This window comes from Lampetra fluviatilis, chromosome 15 (assembly GCF_964198595.1).
Source record: "Lampetra fluviatilis chromosome 15, kcLamFluv1.1, whole genome shotgun sequence".
Lineage (NCBI taxonomy): Eukaryota > Metazoa > Chordata > Hyperoartia > Petromyzontiformes > Petromyzontidae > Lampetra > Lampetra fluviatilis.
The window spans coordinates 6,702,159-6,722,187 of record NC_136289.1 but is presented as its reverse complement, the minus strand read 5'-3'; the positions used below and the strand labels follow the sequence as shown (position 1 = coordinate 6,722,187).

The 20,029-nt window shown below is 49.0% G+C and overlaps 1 protein-coding gene across 1 annotated transcript in view; it reads left to right on the top strand.

The window, feature by feature from the left end:
- The window catches only part of HHIP (hedgehog interacting protein), a 152,422-nt gene that overhangs the window by 78,962 nt on the left and 53,431 nt on the right, over window positions 1–20,029 (top strand). Inside the window, exon 8 of the mRNA XM_078863009.1 lies at window positions 14,725–14,855. Coding sequence (XP_078719135.1) covers window positions 14,725–14,855 — 131 coding nt within the window. The remainder of the gene's footprint in view (window positions 1–14,724; window positions 14,856–20,029) is intronic.

Sequence of the window (20,029 nt, the reverse complement as noted above, 5' to 3'; positions counted from 1 at the left end):
TGATTCTGTTTGTCGTGCGCTCCGGACGGTCGGGCCGAGCGCACCTGTTTATGAACGCCACGTGCCAGCAGCGCGAGTAAAAACATTTTATCCCCCAAGATGCAGGCGATGTTCCCAGGCTCACGTGAGTCTCATATCGGGTGGAGATTTATCCGGACTCTCTCTCTCTCTCTCGGCGGTGCCAAGGTAGGCTCATGATTTACCCGCCTTTGAAACGTTCCCGCGGATGCGACAAACGGAACGCGCTGGGGAGTTGGCATTCGCTCAGGGGGAAAGGCTTTGCAGCTCAGAGAGTGGCAGGGTGGGAACGGTTTGATCCACGCAGCTTGGAGGTTAGTCGCGTGGTTTATCAGATCACGTACTGCATGTTTGAGGGGGGGAGCGGTGGCGTAATGTTCAGCGTGCTGCTGTATCAACCTTGCAACGTGGGTTTGATTCCTAGAACATGGCTAACATCAGTGTCAACGGTCCCAGGGCCAATGCCTACGAACAAAACTCACCAAATTCGGCAATAGTACTGCCTAAAAAAATCACCAACAGCATTCCATTTGGACAAGGGCTCTTCTTCAGAGCAGGGTGCAGAAATATTGACCGAATTAGACTCAAAAAAACTTTTGTCAGTTTTTCAATATACTGACTGCAAAATTCTTACATTTCTCTGCTGCCTCCACTCTGAATAATGCAACCAGCCAACTACTATTATGCTGTTATTTGGCAGTGTTAATGATGAATTCCGTGAGGTTTCTTTTATCGAGTGGCATTTTAGCCGAGACACTGCAGCTACCACCAGCCGCTTTAATGAAGTGCACAACAGGAGCCACATTATCTGCAGAGCGTAGCAGAAGTCTTCACATCCCCCCGAACAGCACCTCCTACAGCACACTACTCCTCAGTGCCATGCTTGGGCACTGGGTGGAATGAACCGTGGCCCAGAGGGGAGAGAGCCACCTACTGAGCATCTGACGCTGCCTCCCCACCCCCCCCTACAGCGGACCTGACATCTCTTCAGTAGATGCTCATCCAAGTGCTAACTTGGAGCCCATCCCTTTGCTCACTCAGGCCCTGAGATCTGAGGGCATCAGGCTCGGGGTGTTGTGGCTGTGGGGCTCAGGGGGTAATTATCTGGCTTAGAGGGTGGCTCAAGTGGCTTAGTGGGTGTTCGCTACGTGGATCAAGGGGCAATTGTGTGGCTCTGTTTCTACTTCTTAGTCAAAGATTCCATTGCCGGAACCTGCGCGCACAGAAATTCGTGGCGCTTCGGTGTTTGGGCAAAGTGTCAGAAAACCCACCGACCTTTGGAAGGACCACTGATTCGTCCATTGATGTGTTCCTTCGTTGCTGCAGAAATGGCGAGATTCTGTTACGTTCCAGCCAAGCATAGACGCATTATGCGTCATCCATAGCCATTCCCGCGCTGAATCAAAAACTGATGCATCGTTGGAATGCTTGAAATGTATGGTGTTCAAAATATCCACCGCCATAGGTGATGATTTATTATTAGTGTGACTGCATTGATTCAAAGTACAGAATTAAATCAAGCAATGTCTTAAATGTATATTCTACCTTAAATGGTTGAACTATTGGGAACATCTTGGCAAAATCCAGTAACTATTTTCAGATTTTCATGGACATGGCATGTAGTGCACAACAAACAAGATTAGGTGCGACATTTTTATAACAAAAGCATCGGTGAAAAAAGAATAATGGTAAAACGAAATATATTTATTTAGTTTTTTTTAGCACGCTGTTGTATTTACCTGTGCTGCCTGAGTGACTGAGGGGGGTGGTTTTAGAACATTTTTATCTCGTGTTTGTTTATGGCTTAAGAGCATGTCGAGTTGAATCGCATCGTGCCCATGGGGTCAGAGATCTGGGCCACTCACGTGTGGGATTAAATCAGAGCTTGCGCGAGTCATCGTCGAATGATCAACTAAAAACTTGTAATCGACTATTTTTTTTCGTGGTCAATTACTCTGGCAGATTACAAATTAAATGATTTAAAAGTATTTATATTTTTAAATCCTTTATATTAAGTTCGCTTGCTTGCTTGCTTGCGTGCTTGCTTGCGTGCTTGCTTGCTTACGACCGTGCAAATCTTTCGGTCGTTTTTTAACCCACTTCCCGTGATCCAATCGAGCTGACATTTTCCACACAGACTCGTTGTACCAGACAATTAATGTTCGTGGAAAAAAATTCCCAAAATTTTACACTTTTTAGGCAAAAGAATATTATTTTACATATATTCAAATATAACTCATTCATGTCTTTGGCTGAACGTCACAGTATAAGAGCCCAGAGCGTAACCCCTCCACAGGCCGTGGCGGAGTAGCGCAGTTGGTAACGCCCTCGCTTCCCATGCCAAAGGTCGCGGGATCGATCCCCGCGTCCTCCACAGGCGAATATATTTTTAAATCCTTTATATTAAGTTCGCTGCCACGCATATAAAGGATTTATAGTGAAAAACTTTGTTTTTACGGGTTATACTTATTAAATCCTTTATATTAAGTTCGCTTGCTTGCTTGCTTGCGTGCTTGCTTGCTTGCTTACGACCGTGCAAATATTTCGGTCGTTTTTTAACCCACTTCCCGTGATCCAATAGAGCTGACATTTTGCACACAGACTCATTGTGCGTGACAATTAATTTTCGTGAAAAATTTTTTCAAAATTTTTACACTTTTTAGGAAAAAATAAATTATATTTAATTACCAATTGCTTAATGGTGGCAGGCAATCATCTTACCCATAGGTGGCAGCCATCTCAAGCCAGAGGACGAAAGGACTCTAGCCGCCACGCATATAAAGGATTTATAGTGAAAAACTTTGTATTTACCGGTTAATTTTTTACCAGGTAAGGCCCACTGTGCTTTATAGCTCTTTTTTTCAGAAGCAATCTGGCCACAAATGATAGCTCAACGAAGTGGCTTATCACGTGGACATGTATTGCAGCTAAACGCGCGTTTCTGAATGTGGACGGAAAAAACCGGAGGACCCGGAGAAAAATCCAAATATACAGCAGGTGTCAGTGTCGAGATCGAACCAGCGATTTCCTGCATACCTGGCGAGGGAGTTGACATTTCACAGCGGCCCCAAGATCCCGCCGTGACGTGGCGGATGTTGCTAAGCAGGCGACGTCCTGCCCAACGGCACACGTGGGAAATCGTGTTTCAACTATTTGTGTTAAATAAGGCTTCTCTTCATCGAGTGATCGAACTAATAAATGGTAGAGTGATCAGGTGAACAATCGGATAAAATTATAGATAAACAACCCGCCCGTCATTGACTTGACATGGGTGTGGGTAGGCTTCCGTCGAGCAGCGGATTGAACAAAGATCAAAAATTGTCATTGTGACCAAAGCTGTTGGCGCCAAAGAGCTGTGAGCGTAATGCTCGTTATCTGTAGGATAAGTTCACGTGACTTTTAATGCACTTCTTGCATTAGCAATGTCTCATAGAAACATGTACAAATTTAAGGGAGGGGGGTGGGAGTTGTTTTTTTCCAATTCAAAAAAATTGGATCGGAAGTAATTTATTACCTAAGACGAATGCCGTTTGTAACCCGCCTGAGGGGCGGTGAGTTTTGTTGATCTCATTTCATGCCTATTGCTCTCTACCCAGGGCCAGTGTGTTTTCATGCCACGATTAATTCTCGTTTGACTCCTAAGTTTTAATTTGCAAGCCCAATTAGTAGACTAATTTTGCTAAGATTGTTGCACTAATTACTCAACTGATTTGCTTTTGGTAATTTCCTGAGTTGTTTTTTCTTCTTCTTACAACGTAGCCATAAATAAAGGCTTCTCTTTTAACGAGCAGTGTTTCACCAGAACCAAATAACTGCACGCAGGCAGCCAAGTTATAACATTTCTTCACAACTTTTATTTTTATCATACAATGGCTCTCCTTCTCATCCGTACACCTAGCGACATTTATTCCCCCCTATTATCTACACTCCCTAAGCAATCAGCACACACTCATATTATGCGTGCGATTCGTTCTCCCCAATGGCAGTTGAAGCGATGGCGCTAAACGTCTTCAATCCCCTCGCCTCTGTCCATCCGGCGATATAAAATGGGCTTTTGGTACAAAGACGTTGCCACTAGTGTCGCTCCGTCGGCAGAACGCGTGCGGCGGGGTCAAGCGCGGGTACAAGTGACAATGTGGGATAGGCCTTCATCCAGCAATGGATTGACAAAGGAGGTTGTACATTTATCAAATGTTAAATTAATAATTGCATACACCACACCACCACAACCTTACCCCACCCCAGCGAAGATAAATCATTTCTGTTTGGAATTCGGCATAAGATTTTTGGAATTCCGCGAATTCGCTTTTTGCCAGGAACATAACCGGCCGTGCACAGGTGCACTCGTAAACACCCGCGTCTCCACGTGCTTCCAATTAGCGCTCGTTTTCATGTCTCGTGAACTGGGGGCGGGGGGAAGGGTAAAGAATCATTTAACCAGCTGCGCATTCCGACGTGCGTTTTGTTGCCTGTGTTCGTCAACACAACTCAATCTGAGCCAGCACCGCGGATGCTCTTTACACGGCCCTCTGGTAGATGCATTCACTTCTGTGCACGTGCACAAGTTATAATTCACGTATACTGCTATGATGGTTCTTCTTGGTTCTTCCGGTAAAGTCACGTAGAAGGGAAGTAATAAAATAATTTCGGCTACAACGCAAGCAGCTGAAGACGGCTGCTTGCGTTGTAGCCGAAACGTCGTGAGAATTATTTTATTGTGTTTTATTTTTATTCTTTTATTACTTCCCTTCTACGTGACTTTACCGAAAGAACCAAGTAGATGAATCCCTGCAGTCACGAAAGCTTTAAATCGAAAAAATGCTATGATGGTGTTATCGAAATTGCCTCAAAGGTAAATACGCATATCAACTACGGCAGATCAATGCCACATTTCGAATGTAATGTTCTAACTTTTAAATAGGTATCATATTTTGAGTCCCAAGTGTCGTTTTTTAGTCATATTGTATTATATTCACATATCTCTATTCGTGGACCCAATACATGATTTTTTTGAGTGCTGCACTGCACGTAAGAAATATATTTGTATTAGTATTATTTGTGTCTGGTGGCATGGGCATGGCAAGCAACAATGGGAAAACGAATTTGTCTTTATCTTCATTGCAATTGCATAATACAAAGAATGAAAATTGCTGTAAGTTAAGTTTTACTCGCCGATGGGAAGTGGCGATGACTGGTTCACATTTCACTCACCACGAATGATAAATGCAACTGAGGTCACGGGGTTTATCGTGCAGTGAAATCACATTTGCAACCACTGCTCACCAATCTCAGAAAGCGATGCAAGACACATCAAACGCCTTATCAATGTGTGTCATGCACCGCATTTTTGGTTTTTAGGAGTCTTATAAACCGCTGACTTGTAAAAGAAGTTTTAAAAAAGTCAAGCGCCTCGCGGTCATATTTCTACCGTATCTACGAGCCTCGCTGCCAGTCCATGTGCGTGCAAAATCAAAAGTGAACCCCGTGACCTCGCCGTGAGGTCATAGGTCAAGGAGGGTAACGACCCGCGTCTCCCATCTCACCCCGAGCGCACCTGCCCTTTGAGAGCGTATGTATCTTGGGTGGCCATTGAGATGGACGAGATGTCCGCTGCACGCGTTTATCTTGAGCGATTCCGTGCCGCCGACGTGTGTGTCCGATAATGCGGTGACTTGTCACGGCGACAGTTCGAGGGAGCAGTGGGGTGCCTGTGCCACGCCGCAGCCCGATCAGGCCCACACTCGCAGGCGCGGCGGTGTCGCTGACTTACTCGACTGCTCCGCCAATTCTTGCGCTCATTTAGAACCGCTCGGAAGCCGCTCCAGGTGGCTCAGTTGACCGGGACTCAGGTCAAAGCACTAAGGCGACACTGCTGAGACTCAGATTCTGAGTTTTTTTATGTTATTTTATTTGGCGTCAGTCCTGTGGGCAATGATTGTGCGCAACTTATTATGGGGGGAAAAAATGGTTGTGCGTGCACTTTAAACCGACGCAAGGGAGCATGATTTGATGATGAACACAAACAGTCGAGGGTACCATTGAGTGCATGATTAAGGAGGCCGATTAAAAAAAGAATGCAGAGTAGTCGTGTAATGTATTTTCTGTAGCTGTTCCCCATCAGAGCAAAGTATTTCTGCTGGCTGCGGGGTTTTCTAAACAGGAGCTCAGATGCTTTGGCCTGTGACTAATGTAATAAGCAATACAATTCAATACAATTTGGATCTAGACAGCAGCTAACTAGGAGTGCATCTCAAGATGGCGTACAAATAAGCGGGACGTGCACATCGACTTGGTAAAGATATCTTCTTTTTTTTACAGAATCATTTTGGAGGGCAATTTGCTCACGAATGGGGTGGGCTGGGTGCATAGCACACAGGAAAAGAGATGACTCGAGACATTCCACAGGGAAATTCACTCAAAAGCAGAGAAGATAGCCGGAACCTGTGCCTGAGCAGGAGATGAAGCCTCTGCAGTGAGGATGGTCAGGAGAAAGATGTTAACTACCTCGCCTGGTATACAGAAGGTCGTGGGTTTAATCCCGACAATGACGCCTGTGTAGGGCTGTTACGGGAGGGCTGTAAGTGCATACGATCCAATGGGTAACAAACACAGTGGGCGGAGTTACGGGAGTACACGGGGGGGGTGCCCGCAGCGACGTCCGCATCAGGCAGCCTGGGGGGTTGTGATCCTGTTGGGGGGTATAAAGGGGGAGGACAAAGAGAGCTCGGGGCTCAGTCTGGGAACGAAGGAGGAAGAGTGAAGATCCTCTAGCTAGAGCCCTGGACTCCCCTCGACGCCGCCCTTGTCAGGGCTGCAGAGGAGCGAGCCAGAGGCGTGGTTCCGTGAACCAGGGTTAGACCCTGGGACTCCGGAGACCGTAGCCCGACTCACCAGTGTCGGGCCAGTTAGCCTCCCCTAGCTCGTTAGAGGAGGACTTGGGGATAGGTGAGATTAGCTAGGGGGTATCCCCAGTTATCCGGGTGAGGGGGCCGCTACCCCCTCTAGTGTTGTCCTGTACCGATAAGCTGAAAATAAATATACGTGTGCCTCAACCTGGGTGTCCAGCGTCTTCACCGGTACTTCATCTGGTGTCAGAAGTACTACGGACATGGAAACACGTCAGACAGCTCGAGCCAGAGTACCGGAGGAGGACACTGCTGAAGTCGTTGAGCCCGAGGCGGCTCACCAAGACATGGCGCAGCCGGGGGCCGACGCCTTCCTACCGGGGCATCGGCATGAAGAGGGGCCGCAGCCAGACGCGCTACGGCTGGCTCACGAGAGACTGGCGGAGCTACTGTACGCCGCTGCCGCCACGCTGGAAAACATCACGCGGCTGGGGGCTGGTGGTCCACCACGGGGCGAGGGGAGTCGTCAACCTGAGCGCCTTCCCGCCATTTCTGAAAACTCAAACTTTGAATTTCCCGCCATCGTCACGGCAGCTGCGGAGGGCGTGGCCGGGCTCAACCTTGGGTCCGACACCGCTCTCGCTGGGACAGCTGCGTCATCTCCAGCGGAGGGAGCGTCATCACATCCGCGACAGGCGATTCCATCTGCCATTCGCGCCGACGCACAGCCGAGTCCCGGGGATAGCAGCCTACAGACGTCCAAGGCGAACGCTGCGCTACAACAACGGCTGCCTCCGCTGAAAGAATTTGTTGGTGCAGAGGGCGACTGGGGCGGCTTCCAGCGACGCTTCATCGCCCACCAAGAAATGGCAAGGTGGTCCGACGATGAAGCCCTCTGCGCGCTGCCGGCGCTCCTCGACGCAGACGCGCTCGCCGCCCTCACATCGGCGCCGAAAGAGAAGCGGTCTACTCTGCCGAAAGCACTACAGCTGCTGGCCGGGGTCTATGGACCTTCAGCGGAATGCAGAGAGCGGTTCTACGAGCGCAAGCGGGGTGAGAAGGAGTCGCCCCTGGCATACAGGACGAGCCTCCTAGCGCTGGCTAAGACGGCTTTTCCCCGTATGGACGACGATGGCGTGGACGCGATGGTCACGGAGAAAATACTCCTCCTGGCAGACGACCTGGACATCGCTGTCGTCGCACAGGAGGACGCCGAGATGACCTCTCTTCAGGCGGCGCGCCTCCTTCACGCCAACCTTCTGTCCCTGCGGCGGAAAGCCAGCAGGGCATCGGCAGGGCGTGCGGTGGCTGCAGCCACCCTTCCGACGGAGGAGCTCTTCGCCGTCGACCATCGACGGCAACAGGCGCAAGAAGTACGGTCGGCCCGGGACGGGTCAAGCCGTTTCAACCGCCCGTCGTCTCCACCGGGGCTCCCGCGGTGTTTCAACTGCGGCGTCCGGGGCCACGTCGCCTCGGGGTGCCGCTCTCCTCGACAGCGCGGGACGACGGCTCGACGGGACGCCGGGCCTCCTCCTCCCAAGCTCCAGCAACATGACCCGGCGAGTCGCGGCACCACACATGTTTGGCCAAAGCACCTACCCGTTGCACGCTCTCGCACCACAACAAACGGGGGGCCGATGTCGCGTTGCGTGGGGCCAACGCGGATCACTGCGGGGACTCAAATCGAGCCCAAACAGTGGTCCGTGTTGGCCCATCGCGTGGTAGCCGCGTCGTCAGGGTCGTCGGCCGTAGTCGGACACATTGACGGGGTAGAAGTACGCATCTTGGTCGATACGGGGGCATCGGCGACAATCATTTCGGAATTAATTTACAATATTCTGCCCGTACAAAGCCGGCCTTTACTGCCGGTTAACGTCCCATTCTATGCCGCTAACGGGGGCTCTCTCGGCATCATGGGACAGATTCGAGCGCAAATTTCTATTGGGGACATCAAATTGTCGGGGCCGATTTTCGTTTCCTCCTCGCTGGCGGTTCCGTGCCTGCTGGGGACGGATTTCTTAGGTAAAATGCCCATTCGTATTTTGATCGACCAAGGATGCATTGAGCTTCCATCGGGGCGGCGCATGGCGTTCCTGCCATCCCCTGCGGCGGCTCGGTCGGCGTTCGCGACGGTACCGGCGTTCGTCGTTGAAACTGTTCGTGTGCCGCCGGGAGCTCAAATGCTAGTGCCTCTCAAACTTCGTAAGCCCTTCGCTAAGGGCATAGGGGATCAGGGTGTTTTGCTGGGACCGTCTAGGGCCGGGGTTAATGGGCCTCATTTGATTCCGGCCCAGACCGTCGTAAGAGGGGACGGGGACCCTTTCATCGCGGTCCTAAATGTGGGATCGCAGACGGTGGTGGTTCCTCAAGGGACGGTGCTCGCTCACGCGACGCCAGTGCCCTGCGAGGAACCTGTCGCGAACCACGTTGGCACTGCTTCCCGGATGCTCCCACATTCGGACAGCGATGAAGGGTGGATCGACGCGCTTTGTGCGGGATCGACGGACCTGACAAATTCAGAGCGCCAACAGCTTAGAACGCTACTGAGGGAATTTTCCGACGTTTTCAGTCGTGATAAATATGATTTGGGTTGCACTCACCTGCTGCGTCACCATATTGACACGGGTGACAGCGCGCCAATTCGCCAAAATCCGTTTCGGTTAAGTCCCGCCGAAAAGGACCATGTCAAATCGGCTGTTGATGACATGTTAGCCGCCGACATCATTTCTCCCTCCACCAGCCCGTGGGGAGCGCCGATCGTCCTGGTTAAAAAGCAGGACGGCTCGTTGCGGTTTTGCGTGGATTTTCGGCGCCTTAATAAAATTTCGGTTGCCGACGCATACCCGCTCCCACGGATGGACGAATCGCTGGACGCTTTGGCGGGAGCGCGATTCTTCTCCACACTAGATTTACTTTCGGGATTCTGGCAGCTTCCTCTGGACGATGATTCTAAACCTAAAACTGCTTTCCGTACACCGCACGGCCTGTTCCAATTCAACCGGTTGCCGATGGGCTTACACTCAGCGCCGGCAACTTTCCAGCGATTGATGGAATTGGTTTTGGCTGGATTGCAATGGGAATCGTGCCTGATTTATTTGGATGACGTTATTGTCTTTGGTAAAACTTTTGATGAACATCTCCAGAGGTTGCGGGCGGTTTTCCTAAAGATGCGGGCTGCTAATTTGAAATTTAAGCCCCAAAAATGCCATTTGTTACGCGAGTCGGTGCGTTATTTAGGGCACATCGTAGGGCGCTCGGGTATTGCTACCGATCCCGCCAAAACGCAGTGTGTCAGCTCCTGGCCGACTCCCACCTCGGTGGGAGAGGTCAGGAGTTTTATTGGCTTCGCATCATATTACCGACGCTTCGTCGCTAATTTTGCAACAATTGCCAAACCCCTACACGCGTTAACTTCTAAAGGGGTTCGGTTCCACTGGGGTCAGGATGAGGAAGCTGCTTTCTGCTCCCTTCGGGACGCGCTGGTGAAGGCTCCTCCCTTGATTTACCCAGATTTTTCGAGGCCGTTTTTGCTCGACACCGACGCGAGCAACACGGGTATTGGAGGCGTGCTTTCCCAGGTGGTTGACGGCGTGGAACGGGTGGTCGCGTACGGCAGTCGGGTGTTGTCTCCAACGGAGCAAAGATATTGTGTCACCCGTAGGGAACTGTTGGCAATTGTCTATTTCATCCAACAGTATCGCCCATATCTGTACGGTCGGCATTTCACCGTCCGCACAGATCATGCGGCACTGCAGTACGCCCTGAAGGTTCAACAGCCATCGGGACAATTGTCCCGATGGCTGGAGGTCCTCCAGGATTTCAGTTTTGAAACCACTTATCGTAAGGGCGTTCGCCACACCAACGCTGACGCTCTGTCACGGATGCCAACCGCCTCCGAATGCGCATGTCTCCTGGGGTCGGGGCGTTGCAAGCCAGTGGGGGACGTGATGGTTCCGGTCCTGGCGGCGGCCGCCGACGATGAAACGGTAGTCCCCATTGATATCGCCGAACAGGGGAGAGATTCCCTGCTTGGATTGCCCGTTGATGAATGGGGGCGCCTCCAGTTGGAGGATGCCTCCCTCCTCGCGTTGCGTCGTCGCGCCGGGGAGAGGGGGCGTGTGACGGGTCATGCCGACGCATGGGAAACCCATGCGGGCTTGCTTATGCATTGGGACGGGAAATCCCAGCGTCACCGGCTGGTGGTCCCTTCTGGCCTACGAGGTAAGGTGGTGTGGGCTGCTCATGAGCGCCTCCTCCACCTAGGTACCCAGAAAACACTCGCCTTGCTTCAGCTGAATTTTTTTTGGCCGGGTATGACAAGGGATGTCGCTGATCTGTTGGCGGCATGCCCTCAGTGTGCGCAGCGCAAACCACCGGCACGGGAGTCGAACCCGCCCTTACAATCCATCCAGGTCTCCAGAATAAATGAACTGGTCGCACTGGATATTCTGGGGCCATTCCCCGCCACCTCCAGGGGAAATAAATATTTGCTTACTGGGGTCGAATATTTTACGCGCTGGCCTATGGCCTGGCCCCTGGCGAATCAGTCGGCAGCAGCCATCGTCGACGCCTTTGTCCAAGGTTATGTCATGGACAAAGGTGCCCCGGAGCGGTTGTTGACCGACCAGGGTAGAAATTTTTCGGGGAAACTCCTAAAACAAGTCTGTGATCTCCTGGGAACGAAAAAAATTCGAACCTCCCCCTATCACCCGCAAACGGACGGGATGGTCGAGCGTCTGCATCGCACCATCACGTCTATGTTGTCGCAGCAAGTTTCGGACTCACAGGCTGATTGGGACTTACAAATTCAAGGGGTTCTAGCGGCATACAGATTGGCTCCCCATGCTGCGACGGGGTTTTCACCTTTCTTTCTTATGTATGGCCGCGAACCCGACCCACCTGTTCGGGCACAGTTGCAGATCCCCGTGCCGCTGGGCAAATCTAAATTGGACGATCACGTTAAATTTAACCTTGACAAACTGACTGAGGCGCGGGATGCGGCGAGGCTAAATTCTGACAGGCGTCAGAAGGCGAACGAGCGCCTCAGACTGGCTCGCGCGCACGTGCTGCAGTGGAAGCCGGGGGACAGGGCATGGCTGCACTGTCCCCAGGTACCACTCGCGACCTCCTCTAAACTCGTACGCCCGTGGCGGGGCCCCGTCGAGGTTATTGAGGTTTTGAGGCCTCAGTGCGTTCGAATCCAATGGGGGAGGCGCCGGTGGTTTGTACACCCCTCTAGGCTGAAGCCGTTTGTTGCGGTGCGGGGGCCCACGCCACGCACGCGAGGCCAAGCATGTGGGGGGTCGACCGACTCGGAGGGTCCGTCGCTGCTCTCGCCTGATGTGTTGCCGGCTGTCCCACCCACAGGTGCACCGGGAATGACGGGCTCACGCCCTGGAACCCCCACAGGTGATGCCGACAGTCGCGCGACTTCAATCGCGACCTCACCTCGCATGGGACAGCCGCCACCGGATGGTCCGCCGTCCGGGGTTGCCCCGTGTGACGGGCCTGCGGCAAGGACGCGCGCTAAAATGCGCAGACTCTTATAATATACAGCAGGAAGAAAAAGAAAAAAATTTATTTTCCTTCACGTGTCATGGTTACTGTATGCTGCGTCGGTGGTGTGCTCCTTGCACACTGAGTGTGTTGTGTTGTGTGGGCGCGGTGTGTGTGTTGTGGGTGCGTTGTGTGTCGTGGGTGTGCTGTGTGTGATGGGGGAGTTCCTGGCTAGTTGTACATACGTGCTTACGGATTTCGTATTTATGCGGGGGGGGGGTGCGTCGGACATTCCCTTCGGGGGTATGGTTGTTGTTCTTGTTGTTGTTCTTCTATTTGCATTTTGTTGAAAAAAATGAGGCACACACGGGGTCGAGGGGTAATTGTTCCTTTATTTGGAATTGTTGCAGCCGGGACGGCTGCGAGCTGTAATGGGGGGGGTGATGTAGGGCTGTTACGGGAGGGCTGTAAGTGCATACGATCCAATGGGTAACAAACACAGTGGGCGGAGTTACGGGAGTACACGGGGGGGGTGCCCGCAGCGACGTCCGCATCAGGCAGCCTGGGGGGTTGTGATCCTGTTGGGGGGTATAAAGGGGGAGGACAAAGAGAGCTCGGGGCTCAGTCTGGGAACGAAGGAGGAAGAGTGAAGATCCTCTAGCTAGAGCCCTGGACTCCCCTCGACGCCGCCCTTGTCAGGGCTGCAGAGGAGCGAGCCAGAGGCGTGGTTCCGTGAACCAGGGTTAGACCCTGGGACTCCGGAGACCGTAGCCCGACTCACCAGTGTCGGGCCAGTTAGCCTCCCCTAGCTCGTTAGAGGAGGACTTGGGGATAGGTGAGATTAGCTAGGGGGTATCCCCAGTTATCCGGGTGAGGGGGCCGCTACCCCCTCTAGTGTTGTCCTGTACCGATAAGCTGAAAATAAATATACGTGTGCCTCAACCTGGGTGTCCAGCGTCTTCACCGGTACTTCACCTGTATAGTTGGAGTGTGCATGTCTCGCTCCCCGTGATCGAGTGGATTTTTTTTTCTCTGTGGCTTCTGGTTTTTCCCTCCACATTTAGAAACATGCTTTGAGGGCATTTGGCTGCTATATATTTCCACATGATGAGACACTTAATTGAGATGCCATTTCTGGTCAGGTCGCTTCTGAAAATGAGCTGGATAGCTCTGTGGGCCTTACCTGGTAAAATAAAATAAAAAATAGTTTTAAAGAAGGCAGAGTTCGGTCCACAATCTCTCAGAAAAACAAATAGTTAACAAGCCTAAAACACAGTGTGAAAGTAAACTGTAGAATAGTAAAGGAATATGAATACTTGGGCATCTGAAGATGCGGTACACTGCTACCATATAAACATTAACACTGCACGCAACGCGTTTGCATGAATTTAGATGCATTACAACTGATATAAGAAACAAAACAACTGAAAACACCAACGCAACACATACCCCTCATCAGCCGTGTAAACACCGCAGCCACAGGCTGAGCTGTAATGTGAGCAGTTGGAAATAGCAACCATGGGTAGAAGAAAGATTCGGAAAAAATATACAAAAAGTATTGTTAGTGAATGGTTACGTGTTATCTTAACCCGAGATTAATTTCTCACTGAACGAACAAACTAGGTGCACTACTAGTAGCCACAGCCATAGCAAGAGGAAAACTAGATGTGGTGACATATTTTCCAGTTAGCCGACCCCAAACGAAGTAAGATGATTTCAGTAACAATAATAATAATAACGACGATTTCCCTATGGCCATAACATGGCAAGCCATCACAAGGGCGCTTAACAAACGACAAAGAGCGTTGAACATCCGTCATTCGTCTATCGCTGTGAGACAGAAAAGGTGGAATGAGGGCAGGAGCGACTCAGCAGTACTTCCACAGCAACGACTGCGTCTTCTTCTTTTTAAATCCTTTATATTAAGTTCACTTGCTTGCGCGCTTACGACCGTGCAAATCTTTCGGTCGTTTTTTAACCTACTTCCCGTCATCCAATCGAGCTGACATTTTGCACACAGACTCGTTGTCCGTGACAATTTATTTTCGTGAAAACAATTTTTCCAAAATTTTCCACTTTTTAGGAGAAAAAAAAATTTCACTAACACAATCATATATTTTTCCTAAACACAGAAATTTTTTCAAGAAAACAACAAAAATGTACAATATAAACAATCATACAAAAACTGAAAAACCTTATAATCCTTATATACGACTTTCCTTATATTTAATTTAAAATACCAATGTGATAAAAATGAAACTCTTACTCAAGAAAAACAGAAATGAATAATAAAATAAAACCGATGCCACGCATATCAAGGATTTATAGTGAAAAACTTTGTTTTTACGGGTTAATTTTTTTCAAGATGCACCGTCGACCGGCACCGCAACGGCAGCGTGGACGGCGGGGGCACGATGCTGTGCGTGGAGCGAGGGAGGGGAGGCCGGCAGGGAGACTCGGGGAGGCTGCTGCTCATCCGGCGTGACCGCGACTACGGTGAGAATTCTTCAGCGGCCACGCGCCCCCACGGAGGCCAGCCGCGCCCACGGTCACGTGTCGCGTACGGTGCAAAAGAAGTCCAACATGCACACTCGCACGCGGGCGCACGTACAATTTGGCAACGTACACGCACGTCGCATGCAAAGACACCACATAGATGGAGCCCTCAACACTGTTGGGACGAAGTGCTGTTAGCGAGTGAGCTATGAAGGCCCAGGACCAGTTTAGATATTCGTCACCGATGTTGGCCGTGAGCAGGAATTGAACTCGGGTCACTGGGTTTGTAACGCCATGTAGCTCACTACTACACCTCTACACTTACACACAGCCTTATACATATGCTGCAATTCCATGCAATTACACAACGCACGGTCATGAATCGATTCTAGAACAAATATTGGTTTGGGCATTGGGGGTCACAGCCATCCCACTGGAGAGTAGTGCCCCTCATCTTCTTGGTTCTTTCGGTAAAGTCACGTAGAAGGAAAATAATAAAATAATAAAAATAAAACATAATAAAATAATTCTCACGACGTTTCGGGCACAACGCAAGTAGCGTCTGACGCTGTCTTCTCGACAGACCTGTTTCTTCACCTGAGGACGGCTACTTACGTTGTGGCCGAAACGTCGTGAAAATTATTTTATTATGTTTTATTTTTATTATTTTATTATTTCCCTTCTACGTGACTTTACCGAAAGAACCAAGAAGATGAATCCCTGCAGTCACAAAAGTTTTAAATCGAAATTTAGTGCCCCTCACTTGCGCAAGTGCCCCCTCACCCGGTCTCCAACTAAAGCAGTGCATCACATGCCACCACTACCTTGTCCGCATCTCTGCTAAAATTAGGCCACGAGTTCAATTTAAGCCCAGGGTCAAACATAGTCCATCATCATCATCATCATCACAGACATCCCTCTGTGATTGATAAAAATGTTCACTTCTTGTTACATCGGTAGTGGCCGTGCTTCGGGCACACGCGTCCACTCCGTCCGCGAGTGTGCACCGTGTACCACCCGTGTACCACCCGTGTACACGGTGCACACTTAGCACAAGGGCTAACCCCCCCGCCCCGCTCCAGTGCGCACGTGTAACTTTTATGTGCAGATGTCGGCTTCAAAATAAAAAGCTGTATCGCTGGGTCACGATAACCCTTGTTTTTTGTAGGCATCTCAAAACTTTCCGCCGCCCGCCGTGTTTGTCGAAGGCTCGCGTTGTGTCGCCGAGCCGGCGAGCGGCTGACGGGAAGCGATCGAGCACATTTTGATTCTAACACGGGAGTTGGGTAATGCTCCACGCGGATGGTAACGCGATCTCACTTGGTAAAATTCCATACGCTATCGGTGACTATTACAGTTACTGTGAACATAGAGGACAATGAATTAGATCTGTTATACAACTGCCTTTTTTTGGTAGCATTAGCCGTCCAGTATTGAATCACGTCACGGTCCGATCTGGATTTTTGAGTCGGCAAGCGAATTTACAACCACGGTCAAAGGTTTTTTCACAGTCCGCGCAATAACATTTTCACGTGCAGTGTTCCTATTAAAATGTCGCTAACTTTTTTTTTATATAATGGGGTTAACAATTTAATATTGTTTCCAGAAATGAAAAAAATACTTAAGGAGTAACTTTATACCCACACTGCGCACTATGGCGCACACGAGGCTGCAACACTGTTGCATTATTATACTTCAGTCTGCCACTCCTCACCAGGCTCAGTAGCAATTGTACAATCTTGATTTGAAGCTTTCGTGACTGCAGGAATCCATACTCTTTGGTTCTTTCGGTCAAGTCACGTAGAAAGAAAATAAATTAAATAATAGAATACGACGTTTCGATTGCAACACAAGCAATAGTCATCAGGTAGAAAACAAACCCTAGTGAACTTAAAATTATAATGCAATGCAACACAGAGGGTCAGCTAACACAACAGTCAGCACCTTTCCCTGGTTGATTACGTTCTTCCAAAGATTCCAAAGATTGCTCAATTTGAGAGAGAGACAAAACACAGACACGGACACACACAGACAGACACACAAGCAGAGAGAGACAACACAGAGACACAGAGAGAGACACAATAACATAGATGCATAGTGTGTTTCTATGTTGTCTCTCTCTGCTTATGTGTCTGTCTGTGTGTCCCCGTGTCTGTGTTTTGTCTCTCTCTCAAATTGTGCAATCTTTGGAAGAACGTAGGTAAGGTGCTGACTGTTGTGTTAGCCGACTCTCTGTGTTGTATTGCATTGTATTTCTAAGTTGACGAGGTTTGTTTTTACCTAATGACGATTGCTTGTGTAGCAATCGAAACGTCATATTCTATTATTTAATTTATTTTCTTTCTACGTGACTTTACTGAAAGAACCAAAAAGTATATTCTCCATCAGCACAGCCAGTCCAGGTACTGAGACAGCCTGACAGCCTGTGACACAAGACACCAGAGGTGTGGACTCGAGTCATGTGACTTGGACTCGAGTCAGACTCGAGTCATGAATTTGATGACTTGCGACTCGACTTGGACTTGCATAACAATGACTTTGTCCCACCTATGAGATGTGGACTCGAGTCATGTGACTTGGACTCGAGTCAGACTCGAGTCATGAATTTGATGACTTGCGACTCGACTTGGACTTGCATAACAATGACTTTGTCCCACCTCTGCAAGACACCATGCCACTGTCGACCGATAAAACAGTTCCAACTCGGAAATGTGCTTGTGAAACAAAGTGCATATTAAATATTAAATAAGCCCTCGCTTGGCATTTTCACGACGGGCACTGGAGCGCCACTTTGGTTTCGCAACGAATAAAATAACATGAAACAAAAAAGGTTGTTGTTTTTTCGAAATTAATTTGTTAATTTCGAAAAATTAACAAATTAATTAGTTTTTTCGAAATTAAAAGTTTTCAAATTCAAAGTTCCATCTCAACAACTTATATGTAACGTGGAGCAAGAAAAACATATGAAACAGAACAATGCTATTTGTTGGCTTGGAGACATCAAAGAATCCTTTGACATGTTGAGCACATGCAGGGAGGGCACCGTGTTTCCATGACTGTTGCCAAAAACGAACCGCTCCAAGTAAATAGGTAAATATTCCCTGAAACAATACGCGGCCTTTCTTGTAAACAAGCTGTGGTGAATGTAACGTAAATCGATTCGCCTTGTATACAAATCATGCCTTGGAGAAGGCCAAAAAATAAAGCAACGCTCGGGCGAGCAGAACCCGGCCCTGCGAGCAAACTCTAATTTGCCGATGGAAATAAAAACAGGTTGTAGGTGAAATATGATGAACGTGAACGAGATGTCATTCTGAAAAGGAGAAAAAAAAGTCAAGTGAAATGGAACAAATGCATTGGAGAATTTTGCGATAAATGAAATAGCTCATTATATCGATTTGACGTCACCCTGCTGCTTATATTTAAGACCGAGATCATGAGGAGAGCCTCACCATTCTTGCCCGATGAAGTTGGATGTAATTACCAGCGAAACGTCGTACTACTCAAATTTTAAATGATGTTGATTCTCTCTTCAACACACCGGTGGGCTAAAGAAGTGAATAGTTTTTTTCCTTTGTAAACCGGACACATTTTTTACTGTTTGGCCGTGTCGGGTGGTGGAGGGTTACGACACATTTACAAATAACGCGATCTGAATAATATTGGTCGCTAAAAGCCTACGTGTTAAACAAATGCAATAACTGTCGTCTGGGATACGGATATACCATTAAACTGCACGCTGTACAGCTGAGTGCTGCTGGGATCCCATCCATGCATTGAGACTGTGTTGCCATAGCGAGCATCCCGTGGCATTGAGCCCGGTCAGTCAATTTATGGGCATGATGGGAATATCTTTTACGGAGTAAAACAAATTAGCGATTGAAACGCAGCAAAAACTGCAATGAAAATGAAAGTGTGCATTTAAACGGAGGTAGACACACAAAAAATATACATACCGTCAAAGTGGCTTGGGAGGTGTTTTGCCCGTACACAATGGCACTTGTTTGATGCTGATGATGATGGCGATTAGCAGGCATGAGTTGATGGCCACAGAAGCACACTTGACAAGTTATCTTTATTCCTAAATATATGTGCAAACTGCATCCTATTCCACACTGGGAGCCGGATAACAATGCATCTGCTGCGGAATCTCATGAATCGTGCCGATTCATAATTCCAGGTTATCATCATCATCATCAGCCACGATGAATGCCTCCCAAAGCCGCTACCACCTCTCACTGCTTTGAGATCTAACTCAGGCTACTTGTATTGTGCTGTTATTACTCAGATTGTAAATCCTGTGGCTCTCCAACACACCGGTTAGTGCTGTACTAGTGACGAATTGGCCACGTTCTGTTTACGTGACAACCCTTACTCGTTGGCCGTGTCGGGTGTTGGCGGGTTTTAACGACACATTTATATATTCACGCAATCTAACCCCAAAAAAAAACCTCTATTATGGTCATTACCATGTTGCGTGTACTGTGTCGGTGGCTCGTGCAGCCCTCATGTGACATTGGCGTCGTGTGTGTTCCTCTGCATCTCTCGTCAGTTTAATTCCAAGCGTAGGCCTCTCCACGCCGCTTCATTACTCGCCTGCTATGTGCGGGTGGCAATGGGGTCAGGCATCATTGTGAAGTCGCGATGGCTTTGGGGGGGGGGGGGGGGTAACAGAGGAGAGGAAAGATCACTCCCCCATATCATTCATTGGTAGGCTATGAATGTAATCGTTGTAGAATTTCAATTCATGTCCGCTAATTGCCTTCCTCTACCCCACAGTTATTCGTTAGCGTTTGTTTGACGTAAATAACGATTAGAATAGCAATGAACTATACGGAATTGTGTCCAATCCACGACATGCTGAAGGCCTCTCCATGTCGTGTTGGGGTGACCAGAGAATCATCTTCTTGGTTCTTTCGGTAAAGTCACGTAGAAGGGAAATAATAAAACATAAAACATAATAAAATAATTCTCACGACGTTTCGGCCACAACGCAAGCAGCCGTCCTCAGGTGAAGAACAGGTATGTTGGGGAGACAGAGTCTGAATGAACCAGCATTTAAAATCTTTACTATTGCCCTATCACCTGAGGAGCAAGCACGCCCCATTACGAGTCACAAATAGAAATGTTGCTTCTTTAGTGGTGGTGTATCATCCTCCAGAAAAAAAAAATTG